The sequence below is a fragment of the Zea mays genome, chromosome 2 (genome assembly GCF_902167145.1).
Source record: "Zea mays cultivar B73 chromosome 2, Zm-B73-REFERENCE-NAM-5.0, whole genome shotgun sequence".
Taxonomy (NCBI): Eukaryota; Viridiplantae; Streptophyta; class Magnoliopsida; order Poales; family Poaceae; genus Zea; species Zea mays.
The window spans coordinates 233,470,228-233,483,696 of NC_050097.1; the positions used below are offsets into that span (position 1 = coordinate 233,470,228).

Consider the following 13,469-nt stretch of genomic DNA (forward strand, 5'->3'; position numbering starts at 1 on the left):
CCTGCTCATGCTCCGTCGTCGGTCGCTGCAGAAACCGACTAACGTAGCCGACGGAGTATGCCAAGTCAGGCCGTGTGTGGACGAGGTAGCGAAGGCTCCCCACAAGACGCCGGTACTGTGTAGCGTCCACCTCCTCCGTCGTGCTGTCGCGACTCAGCTTCAGCCTCTCCTCCATTGGAGTGAGAGCTGGGTTGCAGTCGGTGAGCCCAGCCAGCTCAACAATGCGCTTGGCGTAGGCAGTCTGGCGAAGTGTGATCCCGGAGTCTCCCTGGTGCACCTCAATCCCCAGGTAGAAGGAGAGATGCCCCAGGTCACTCATTTGGAAGGTGGCCTTCATCTCTTCCTTGAACGCTGCCACCTCTGCATTCTTGGCGCCGGTGATCACCAAGTCGTCGACGTAGACACCCACCAGCAGGGCACTTCCTCCATTGCCCCGCCGATAGATGGCCGCCTCGTGCGGGCTTAGCATGAAGCCCATCCTCTTGAGCGTGGAATCCAGCTTGGCATTCCACGCCCTTGGTGCCTGTCGCAAGCCGTAGAGGGCCTTGCGCAGGCGCAACACCTTGCCCTCCTTGCCAGGGATCGCAAAACCTGGCGGCTGGTGTACATAGACCTCCTCCTTTAAGTCGCCGTTAAGAAACACCGACTTGACATCCATGTGATGAACATGCCAGCCCTCCAGGGCTGCCAGCGCGAGGAGGAGTCGCACGGATTCCATCCGTGCTACCGGGGCGAAGGCATCGTCGAAGTCGATCCCCTCCTGCTGCAAGAAACCACGTGCCACCAAGCGAGCCTTATGCTTGACGATGGCGCCAGCTTCATCCCTCTTCAGTTTGAACACCCACTTAAGGGTGATCGCGCGATGACCATGAGGGAGATCAGCGAGCTCCCAGGTGCGGTTCGTCTCAACCGCGTCCATCTCCGACTGCATCGCGGCACGCCAAGCCGCATGTTTCTCGGCCTCCGCGAAAGACCGAGGCTCACCATCGTCGCATGCAAGATGCAACTCTCCTGCCAGAATGCGAGATGCAGGGCCTGGCACCGACGGGTCGATGAGAAGGCCCTCCACCCGTCGATACCGCAACGGGCTCGCCGTCGTAGCACGCGTCGACGCGCTCCTCGTCGCGGGACAGAGGGGCCACGAGCTCCACTGGGTCGTGCTCGACACGAGCTGGTGTCGGAGAGGACGTTCCCGGAGAGGGTACCGTCGGTGCTGGAGTACGTGGTGGCGAGGAGCTCGTTGTAGCCGGAGTCATGGCTGGAGTGCGTGGTGGTGAAGAGCTCGTTGTAGCAGGAGCTGGAGAGTTTGGCGCTGGAGTCGGTGGAGACTTAGGGGCTGGGGTAGACCTGCTCGGAGAAGAGTTGCCTACTCCCCCAGCTCCCTCAAAGTGGACGTACTCGATGGTGAAGTCGTACGTCGGAGTCGTGTCGTTGTCCACCGCCTTGTCCCACGCCCATCCTCGCCCTTCGTCGAACACTACGTCGCGCGCCGTGCGCACACGCTGTGTTCTTGGGTCAAGGATGCGGTAGGCCTTCGAGCCCTCCGCTAGCCAATGAACACCCACGGGGTGCTCCTATCGTCGAGCTTGCTGATGTGGCCAAGCTCCTTGGTGAACGCGAGACAACCGAAGACCCGTAGGTGAGAGACCGCCGGCTTGCGCCCATGCCAAGCCTCGTACGGTGTCATCCCGTTGAGAGCCTTGGTGGGCGAGCGGTTGAGGATGTAAACCGCTGTCACCACCGCCTCTCCCCAGAAGACAGCTGGCATTCCTCTCTGCTTGAGGAGAGCCCGAGCCATCCCCACAACCGTCTGGTTGCGCCGCTCGACGACGCCGTTCTGCTGCGGGCTGTACGGCGCGGAGTAGTGGCGCTGAACGCCCTCATCCGCGCAGTACGACGCGAACTCAGCTGCCATGAATTCGCCGCCGTGGTCGGTGCGCAGCACGCGCAGCTTGCGGCCGCACTCCGCCTCCGCAGCGACCTGCACACGCCTGATGGCGTTCGCAGCCTCTCCCTTGCTGCCAAGGATCATCACCCACATGTAGCGGGAGAGATCGTCGACGAGCAGCAAGAAGTAGCGTCGTCCTCCTGGTGTGGCTGGTGTCACCGGGCCACACAAGTCCCCATGCACGAGCTCGAGCCTCTCCTTGGCTCGGAAGCTCGACTGCTGGGGAAAGGGGAGCCGTCTCTGCTTTGGCAACAGGCAGACATCGCAGAATTGCTCCACATTGTCAAGGCACGGCAGGCCTCGTACCATCTCCTTGGCACTGAGCCGCTTCAGGGCCTCGAAGTTAAGGTGCCCCAAGCGCTCGTGCCACTGCCATGCCCCGTCGTCTCGACGAGCAGCAAGGCAGCAAGGTTGTGCCACCTTCACATTGAGGATGTATAGCCGATTTGGACTCCTGCGTACCTTGGCAAGAAGGCGACGAGAGGGATCCCAGATCCTCATGACTCCGTGCTCGACCTCCACGCGCGAACCGTTCTCATCCAGATGTCCCAAGCTGATGATAGAGTTCCTCAACGAGGGGATGTAGTAGACTCCGGTGAGCAGCCTGTGCTCACCAGACGCGGCGGTGAAGACGACTGAGCCGGCACCCTTGATCTCTACGCCGGAGGCGTCCCCAAACTTGACAGAGCCTCGGACGCTAGAGTCAAGCTCGGTGAAGAACTCCCGTCGGCCGGTCATGTGATGAGTGGCGCCGGTGTCGAGGCACCATCCTTCGATCATGTCCTTGTTGGAGCCGTCGCCAAGGAAAGCGCGTGCTTTCGACTCATCAAGGTGGAGGAGTGTCGCTGCGGCCGGTGCCGCTGGAGATGGCTCGATGCTTGCATGTGCTAGGAGCAGAGCCTCCTCCTCCGCCTCCGCCTGTGCGACGTTGGCCTGGCCACGTCGTGGCTGTCGACAGTCCCTGGCCCAGTGGCCAAGCTTGCCGCAGTTGTGACAGCCGTCGTCTCGTGCCGGCTTCTTGTTGCCGACGGCGCCGCCTTGGGCACCTCCACAGGCACCACCCTCAGCATGTCCTCGCGTCCTGGCCTGGGCGCCTCCACGCGCCTTGCGCGGCTTGCCGCGTTTGCGGCCTCGTGTCGAGGAGGACTCCCCCTTCTTCTGGTCACCCTGGCAGGCCTCCCACTGCTCCCGTGTGAGATGTAGCTTCCCGCCAATAGTGATAGGGCCAGAGGGAGCCTGTGGTTCGTCGCCGTCGACCACCTTGAGACGACCTATCGCCTCTTCGATCGTCATCGTGGAGAGGTCTAGCAGAGACTCGATCGAGCGAGCGATCTGCTTGTACTTCTCGGGGATGCAACGGAAGAGCTTCTCAACAGCTGTCTCCTCATCGTAGGTGTCGTCGCCGAACTGCACCATCTTCTGCAACAGAGTGTTGAGGCCGAGAGCAAAGTCATCAACATCCTCACCTGGCTTGAAGGCCAGGTTCTCCCACTCCTTGCGAAGTGCCTGCAGTGTGGTCTTGCGGGCACGGTCGCTGCCGATGCGGGTCGCAGCGATGGCGTCCCAGGCCTCCTTGGCAGTCCGCTTCTGGGAAAGCGAAAACTGCATCTCAGACGGGACTGCAGCAATGAGGGTATCCAACGCACGCCGATCCTCGTGGTAGTCGACGTCGCCGTACCGAACTGCTTCCCACATTTGGCGAACCTGGAGCCGTACCCTCATCACCGCGGCCCACTCAACGTAGTTGGTCTTGGTGAGGGTAGGCCACCCACCGCCGGGACCGATGCCCTGACAATGGCCTGGGCCATGCGGCGACCATGATACCGATCCGGGGAGGGAGAGTCGCGCCGCCTGTAGAGGCCGCGATCTCCGTCGACCCGGTCGCCACCGCCGGGAGCACCGCCTGCGCGTCTACGCCCGTCTGGGCTGCCGCCGCGTGCGCCCTCGCCCAGAGCGCCGTCAGCGCGTCGACGCCTATCTGGGCTGCCGCCACGCGCGCCCCCATGGGGGTGCGCGGCTGCCCACTGTGCAGCCTGCTCTCGCGCTGCTTCCCTCGCCAGCCTGAGCTCTTCGTCGGTGTTGTCGTCGACAGAAGCAGAGCTGCCAGCTCTACTGCCGCGCAGAACCTCGAGCTCTGCTGCCGCCGCACGTGCAGCATCCGCCGCCTCCGCTGCTTCTACTTCCGCTCTCGCCGCTGCCAGTTCCGCCGCCGCCAACCGTGCTGCCCTCGCCGCTGTCGCTGCAGCCGCTGCTGCTCGCTCGCGTTCTTGTGCCGCGGCGACCTCGGCCTCCTGCTGGCGCCACGCACTCGAAGTGGCCGAGCGTAGGGACATGGTGGGCTAGTGAGGGGTCGCTGCGTGTGGAAGAGGCTGTCTCAAACGAAAGGCTGCTCGTCTGAGCAGGGGAGGAAGAAACAGTTGGAGCTCTTGCTGCCGACTGAGTGTGGGGAGAGGCACGGGAAGGAGATGAGCACGAGATGTTTAGGCTGCAGGATAGTTTGGCTCTGATACCAATTGTAAGTAGAGGGACTCTAACTCTCATCAAGAGGATGACACTATGAGTTGGGGCAATTTTCTGTTTTATTTCTTCAAACACTACACAATGCCATACCCTTAAGAGGGGTTGGAGACACATATTTATAGCCCTAGGGGCTGCACTACCACACCTTCTCACACACACTACACAACAGAATTGTCCTCTAGATGCTAAAGAGACTACAGAGGACAGTCAAAAGCGACTGTTGTCCTCTAGATGCTAAAGCGACTACAGAGGACAGTCAAAAAGTGACTGCTGTCCTCTAGAAGCTAAAGAGACTACAGAGGACAGTCAAGCTGTCCTCTAGATGCTAAAGGACTACAGAGGACAGTCAAAAGCAGGCTGTCCTCTAGATGCTCAAGACTTATTCCATCATCCTCTACCGCCTCCCATTGAAGGTAGTGAGCCACCCCACCTCCCACTTCGCCCTGTACGACACAACACCCTCCTACGACCACCTCCGCGTGTTTGGCTTTGCCTGCTACCCCAACACTTCCGCTACTGCTCCTCATAAGTTGTCTCCACGCTCCACTCGTTGCCTCTTCCTTGGCTACTCTCCTGACCAGAAGGGGTATCGTTGTCTTGACCTCACCTCCCATCGCATCATCATCTTTCGTCACGTCGTTTTCGACGAAGATGTGTTTCCCCTTGTTGGCTCCTCCCCACCCACCGATCTCGACTCCCTCCTTGAGTCTGATCTGAGTACACATCCCTCCCCGGCACCTCGCCTCGCACCTCATGCACCTTCACCACTTGTGGTTTCGACGCCCCCGCTCGCACGTCTGCCTGCGGCACGCGCGGCCCCGTCGACCTTGCCTGTGCCACGCGCAGCCCCGTGGACCCCACCCGGCGACTCCGGCCCCGTCGACGAGCGGGAACCGCTTCGCTGATCCCGTCCTCATCTATCACCGCCGCGAGAGCGCACCTCCCTCGGCGCTCACGGACCCGGGCCCCTCAACGAGCTCGATCAGATTCGCCGACCTCGCCGTCGTTTATCATCGCCGCGGGCCGGCCACGCCTGCGGTCCCTGAGCCGTCGGTGTACCACCCAGCCACCATTCACCGTGACCCCGGACACATTCACCCGAAGGTGACTCGTCGCGTTGTCGGTGTACTTCGGCCTGTCGACAAGCTGATCTTGGCCGCTGATATGACCACTACTCCACCGGACGCCTCTCCGGTCCCCTCCTCCATTCGCACCGCCCTCGCCGACCCTCATTGGCGTCGGGCCATGGCGGAGGAGTACGCGGCCTTGCTGGCCAACCACACCTGGGACCTGGTGCCGCGTCCACCCGGTACCAATGTGGTCACCGGCAAGTGGCTCTTTCGCCACAACCTGACTTCGGATGGCTCCCTCGACCGCTACAAGGCCCGCTGGGTCCTTCAGTGCTTCACCCAGCGCCTTGGAGTGGACTATGATAAGACCTTGAACCCCGTCGTCAAGTTTGCCACCATCCGCGCCGTCCTCGCCCTCTCTCGAAACTGGGCGATCCACCAGCTCGACGTCAAGAACGCCTTTCTCCATGGCACTCTGACGGAGACTGTCTACTGCAGCCAGCCCACCGGCTTCATCGACGCCGCTAACCTGGACCTGGTCTGCCGGCTGAACCGCTCCCTCTACGGCCTCAAGCAGGCGCCGCGGGCGTGGTACAGCCGCTTCGCCACCTACCTGGCCTCCATCGGTTTCGTCGAGGCCAAGTCGGACACATCACTCTTCATCTACCGGCGGGGCGAGGACATCGTCTACCTCCTCTACGTCGACGACATTGTGCTCACGGCATCCACCGCCGATCTCCTACAACGAACGATTACCGCCCTCCAGCGGGAGTTTGCGATGAAGGACCTGGGGCCTCTCCATCACTTCCTCGGCATCATTGCCGAACGCCGGCACCAGGGTCTCTTCCTGCACCCGCGTCAGTACACCATCGACATTCTGGAGCGGGCTGACATGTCCGACTGCAAGCCTTGCTCCACACCTGTTGACACTCAGGCGAAGCTCTCTGAGGACGACGGGCCCCCGGTCACCGACGCAGCGTCTTACCGGAGCCTGACAGGCGCGCTCCAGTACCTTACCTTCTCCTGGCCCGGCATCGCCTACACCGTTCAGCAGGTGTGCCTTCATATGCACACACCACGAGAGCCCCATCTCACCGTTCTCAAGCGGATTCTGCGCTACCTCAGGGGCTCCCTCGACTACGGCCTCCTCCTCCGACCATCATCGACGTCGGAACTTGTGGTCTACACCAACGCTGACTTGGCCGGCTGCCTCGATACGCGCCGGTCCACCTCCGGCTATGCCGTGTTTCTGCCAACCTCGTCTCTTGGGCCGCCAAGCAGCAGCCTGTCGTCTCCCGCTCCAGCGCAGAGGCCGAGTATCGCGCTGTGGCCAACGGCGTGGCAGAGGCATCCTTGATGCGCCAGCTCCTACACGAGCTCTACAGCCCCCTCCAGCGCGCCACCCTGGTCTCTTGTGACAACGTCAACGCCGTCTACCTCTCCACCAATCTTGTGCAACATCAGCGCACGAAGCATGTGGATATCGACCTGCACTTTGTCCGCGAGCGTGTCGCTGCAGGTGATGTTCGGGTTCTCAGTGTCCCCACCATGCTGCAGTTCGCTGACATATTCACCAAGGGGTTACCGATGAGTGTATTTCTAGACTTTCGGTCCAGTCTCAACATCTGTACAGGCTAGAGTTGCGACTGCCGGGGGGTGTTAGAATTGTATTAGGGTTTGGTGGTTTTCCCTATACATTTACACTCTCGCTCCTCTGTAATGGGTCAGGCTCAACACCAAGTCTATTAATATATAGCCCCACCCTATACTAGGGTTAGGGTTTCCTATAGGTTCCATAGCCATCTTGGACGCGTGCGAGAGGGTAGATGGGTTAGGGCAAGGGAGACACGTGCGCGAGCAAAGGAGCCCTGCACGTAGGGGATAGGGCGGCACATGATGGAGATTGCGCGTGGCGTGGGGAAAACCACCACGTCGGGGGAGGTGGGGCACGCGAGGGAGAAGGCGGGGCGCGCATGGCCGAAGAACGAGACAGCTAGAGGAGTGTGGGGGGACATGTGGGGAAGCGCACGTGCGGCTGGAGTAGGAGGCCGGGGAAGGGGGGTAGGCACGCAATCGGGATTTGCCGGTGTGGGCAAGGAGCTAGGACAGGGAAGGTAATCGGAAGGTAACCAAGGCGATTGATTCCATGTACGGAATTAGGTAACACCTCACACCTTAGGGACTGGTGACTTTCATATATATAGCCATGGTACAACTTGGGGTACAAGATAAGATACATACGTATCTCTATACTTATCTCTAATTGCGAGGCAGAAAAATCGTTGTTGTCTATTGTCTCAGCGTAACATTTATGAAATGACTATCCTTTTTCCTTGAGTGAAGTGGAAGATAAACATATTTCTAAATGGAAGAGTTGTTGCAAGGGTTACTTCTTGCAAGCTTTATTGGTCTGATTAGACATATAGTTGATATGAGCTGTAAGGTAATGATTTAGTCCTTTGCAACCACATACCTGGAATGTGCTTTGACGTTCTTTATATTTAATAGTGCATTTGCACATTATTCAACTACATTGCTTGGTATAACATACAATGTCATGATAATAGTTCAAGTCTTTTTATTCACTAAAAGGAGATTCCCTTTTTTAACCATGTCTAGGTACAAGCTCAAGAGAAGGTTTGATCGTGGGTCGTACGGTGAAGTCTGGTTGGCATTTCATTGGAATTGTTCTGAAGATACAGATGTTCATAAAGAGCCTCCACACTTTACAAATATATCTCAATCAGAGATGTATAATTGCACAAGTTCAGGCAGAATGTCATCTGATGAAGATCATGGTTCAGGCACAGTAAATGGTGATTTATTCATACTGAAGCGCATAATGGTAAATTAAATCAATCGAACACTTGTCTTTATCGCCTTTTCCCATCTAGGGTTCCCTACAGAAGCCCCACATCTGCATTACAGTAGATATGTTTAAAGAAGAAAACTTCCTCTTGTGCATTAATCAGTAACAAACTTGAAAAATACTCCCACATCTAGCAGCTCAGCCTCATAGTGCATGCAGTAGGGAGGAGCATTTGCCAGGTCTAAGGCAAGCTGCTCTTGCTTATTACCTTTTGGCTGGGCCTTAAAACTTCAAAAGTATTGCATCCTACAGAAACCTTTCAAATATGCTTGTGGCCATTGCATGTAAGCTTTAGGCTTCATTTGTCCACTCGGGAAAGAGTTGCCCCTTGACCAGCAAAAAAATTAACAGAAAAATCACTTGTGACGGAAAGTACATATGTTCTGCCCCAGAAGGGTACTCAGCAGTGTGGTTCAATCCAGAAACTACCACATCAATTCCTTTTAGCTACTCGCTGATGCTGGGAAAGTGCCAAGGAAAACATATAATTATTATTGTCCAAGCCTAAAGTTTTATGTGTTTTTGTATTTTTTTTATCTACTCTTGGATTTATTGCAATTCAGGTTATTTGTGATTCTACTGTGTCTAGATTATTTATTCTTAATCAGGTTAGCTGTGCAGTAAACAAAATTGTTTTGTATTCCAATTCATTTGACTTAATGGATTGTTTTATACTGGACCATCTGTTATATTTTGAACTATTTTGTTATTCACAGAGCAAATATTTGCTGAAAAAGCAAACATAACAAAGAAATTTGGATTTCTCTGAAACAGTACTAATACTAGAAGAGCTTTATTGTCCTACGGTCCTACCTTAGACTTGATTGAAAACTGCAGGTGGAGAGGGGAAATGCAGCTTACTTGAGTGGATTGCGGGAGAAATACTTTGGGGAATTATTTTCAAATGCTTCCAGGACTCTTGAAGGTTTGTCGAGGATAGAATCATCGACTATCTCAGTGGACATGCTATATGATCCTGATATCCATCTAGAAAAGAACTTGTCAGCTACTGAAGAACCACTTAAGCATGTGGCTAGGTTTATAGAATCTTTTGAATCAGAATCAAGGGAAATTTGGCTGGTGTATCACAATGAAGGCCACTCATTATCAAAATTGATATATACAGCTGAAGAAACGAAGTTAGTCACTGGCAACAATAATGAGAGGGTCAGACATATCCAAGTTTTGCACCCATCGAAGTGGTGGCATTGGCTAAGGACAACAAAAGCTGGGCTAAAGCAGATGCAAAACCTCTTATGGCAGCTGGTATGTTTATGCTGACTCTGGTTCTCCTGTGAACTGAATGCTATGGAGCAAGGTTTTTGAGTCGAGAAGTCGAGTCGAGTCGTGCAGTTACTGACTAGTAGACTAGTCGTGACTAGTCGAACATAAGTCAATGATTATAGTTTTATAATTGTCTATATATATGTTAAGACTAAACTCACTAAAGGACATGCTTGAACACAAAAAAGGGTGAAACAATGAACCTGGAATGGCTGGAAATGTGGACATATTTCTGCTCCTGTCCTTGCAGCGGCCTGAAAAGGACAAAAACAAAGAATTGTTAAATGTTTTCTGCAGAAAATTAAAGAAACAACAGTGGTGTATCAACCAACAAGTCATTATGCATATTGAAACAACACATTCAGCTAGCAGCCCAGCACAAATCAACAAATTAAAACAGCAAGTCAGCAACATCTAGAAGCAAATGTCATATTACAGTCCAAACTGAACTCCAAACTCCAAAGTTCCACCTTCTAAATAGAACAACAAAATAAAAACTGGGAGACTGGCCAGCATCACACAATCCAGGTCACAAAATGAAATCTAGGTGTTGGACAAACACCACAAAAACAGCCAAAATTTTATTCTTGTCTCAAACATCCAATTCATCGGACACTTGAAATCCCACAATTGTTGTTGCTGCACTAGAGGTCTTCATATCAGCATCACTTCCATATCAGCATCACTGTTCATCTTATCGGGTATCATAATTAGAGGTACCCAGATTATGCCCCTAAACACACTTAAACACCTAAAAAGATCGTAATACACATTCCTCGAGGTCAATAAAAGATGAGCCACGATTTGCCCGAGACCTCGCACGGTGGTCGCTCGAAACTCCGCCTCACCCGAGCCTGTCCTCGCGCGAGGGCAGCGCTCGGGAAATCCTAGTCTCGCCCGAGGTCCCCTCTTCACGAAACGACAATTTACGCCTCGCCCGAGCCCATCTCGAACAGGAGGACGACCCCGAGCCCAGCCTCGGTCAAAGGTCACGGGAACCACGGGGACATGAGCATTTAATGCGAATACCTACCCCACGTGACGCCGTAGTCAAACAGGGAGCGACGGGACCGCGGTCCCATCCACTTTCACCAACTACGATGGCGCAGGCCCGGGGATAACGACCACTGCTCCCCCACGTTGTCTGCTCCCCACGCTGTCTGCTGTACTCAAGTAACTCCGGACGAGATGTGCGTACGTCAGGGCATGGTCTCACCCTCAGGAGAGAGTTCCGCCTTGCCTGAAGTCGGCCTCAGCCTCGGAGAAAACTCCGCCTCGTTCGAGCTTGGCTTCGGCCAACTGCCCCAACAACAACTCCCTGCGAATCCTGCAGGAGGCCACTCCGACAACTGTGCTACCTCCTCCTTATACGGCCCCCAAGGCAGGCTCGGCCAAGGCCTCGGAGGAACCTCCATCTCGCCCGAGCTTGGCCTCGGCCTAGATAACATCGACTAGAGGACATCACCAACTCCTCCGCGAAGGCTGCTGACAACAGGATGGCTATAGGATCGACGTCAAGTCTGCTTTACACCATATGGGACGGATTACCATGCGCTTTTTACCATGCTTATCACTGTGGCAACAACTACGACTCAGGCAACGCCTTCATCAGGCAGGCTCAAGTACGTGTTCGAGCCCCAGACGCTGGCCTCGGCTCTCTGCTCGGTCAAAGATGCAAATACAGGGAACGGACAACCACCTTCGGGTTCAAGTTAGCAACAAGTATGAAGGCCATATCGGCGACCATACTGACTACAGGGGCTCAGACATGCCTCCTCTCCTATACGCAACAAACCATGGCGCTACTGGGAGCCCTCCTTGAGGCTATAAATAGAGGAGCCTAGGGCTTCATTCAGGGAGGGTAACACTTCACAGTTTTTCACCTCCACGACCGATATTGGCACTTGCCTCAATCACCACCAGGGACTTGGGATCCACTCCCTCTCTCGGCCAGCTTGTACCCCCTACTACAAGCACTTAGGTGCAAGTAATATAAGTCTCATCCCCCTCTGCTGGAAGTAGGGCTTTCTCTTGCTCGAACCAGGATAAAGGCTTGTGTCATCTTGCATCACCCATCTGGGTCTAGGCACGCAACACTAATTCACTAGTTGGTTGAGGAACCCCCCCCGGGGGGGGGGGGGGGGGGAGGGGGGGTTCAAAACACCGACACATCTCATCATCTGTTATCTTCTCCAACTCCAGTAGCTGTATGTTAGCCTCATTCCTTGAGAAGGGCCATCACTGCTCCCTCAGTGATATCGGGCTGATCTACCTGAGTCTCATATGCTGAGTTCTCATTCACACCATCAAGATCAAGTTCACATTTAAATTTCCTTGAATTAGACTTCAATACTCACTCATCTCTTGCCTGATTTTTGCAGTAGCTTTTGGGCATTTCCCTACATCAGGATAACCTCCACAAAGGTGCCGCTTCATTCTCCCTACTCCAACAAACACTTGCTAGTTGCACAAAGTACATTGGAGGAGATCCTTTGTTATGGTCGCTAGATCGGTGAGGGATTGAAGAGGGGTATCGATGGGCAGGAACGTCGGCCGGAGGCCTCTGCCCATGGACGAGCAAGAGGAGGGTTTCTCCCTTCTAATGTTTGCCCACTTTATTTCTCATCTATTGATTACATAAATAGGCCGGCTGACCGCCCCTATCTAGCTAGAGATCCTTATCTCCTTAAAACTCTCCTAAAAACTCTCAACAAACTAATTGATAACCTTCCTAGATATTCTCCACTAATCTCCTAAATAATCTCAAGTAATCTTATCTCTAACTATCCTTATCTAATCCCCCTTGGAGGGCCCATGGCTGCTGCTCCCGCAGTCCCTCCGTGGGCCTCCTTTGGCCCTGACATCCTTCTTCTCCAATTTTGACCAAAATGCATACTTCCATGCTGGATCCTTGGGTTTAGCTGGCTTTCTCAATGGGTCCTTGGATGGATCATATGGAACACTTGATTCCCTTGGCTTGCTGCCTGTATAATAAAGACGATGGCAGGGAGAGGAAGAGTGAGAGATGGCTTGAATGAACATGTTCCATGTAGCAGAGCAGAGGGTACAGACTACAGAGCGCGCAGGAGAGGCAGCAATCAAACACGAAAGGGAAGGAGCAGGGGAGGGAGGAAGGAGGATGGGGATTGGGGACATACCTCAACGTCAATAGGAAGAGGTGGATCACCAGCGGCAGCCATATCCGGCGAGCTGGCAGGCGGCGGCGTTCTGCTCCTCGGCGAGTGCAGGGGCCACGGGGCTCTGCTGCGTGGCTTGGGGGGGGGGTCTCTGCTACATGGCGGGGGTGGGGCTCTGGTGGGCGCCGGCACTCCGACTGGCCGGTGGGCAGCGACGCTCCGGCTGGCAGGTGGGCGGCGGCGCTTTGGCTGGCCGGCGGCCGCGTACGTGCTCTGCACGTGCTGGCGGTTGCTAGATAAACTGAACAGTAGGTTTAGGGTTTTACCCTTTATAACTGAGAAGACTGTGTGGGCTATTGGGCTAATTTTTTACTTGGCCCAAATAAGTCGACTGACTTAACTGCACCGACTAGTCATGACTAGTCGACGAGTCGAGCGACTAGGAATAAAAGTCGAGTCGTCCATCCCGACTAGCTCATCTGCACCGACTTCTCGACTAGTCGCGACTAGTCGCTCGACTTTAAAACATTGCTATGGAGGCATTTTAGTTTCTTTTAGATGTAAGCTACCATCAACAGTCTAATAAGTAAAAAGAGCAACACTTGTTCTGCAAATTGCTTCTTATTGGTGGTTTAGTATAT

General features: G+C 54.7%; 1 protein-coding gene across 7 annotated transcripts in view; it reads left to right on the forward strand.

Moving 5' to 3' along the window:
* LOC103648097 (uncharacterized) overlaps positions 1–13,469 on the forward strand; it is a 63,121-nt gene that overhangs the window by 37,149 nt on the left and 12,503 nt on the right. For all 7 annotated transcript variants that reach the window (XM_008672603.3, XM_008672605.3, XM_035965548.1 and 4 more), the window contains 2 exons: positions 8,158–8,383; positions 9,245–9,673. In XM_008672603.3, the coding sequence (XP_008670825.1) occupies positions 8,158–8,383; positions 9,245–9,673 (655 nt within the window). The remainder of the gene's footprint in view (positions 1–8,157; positions 8,384–9,244; positions 9,674–13,469) is intronic.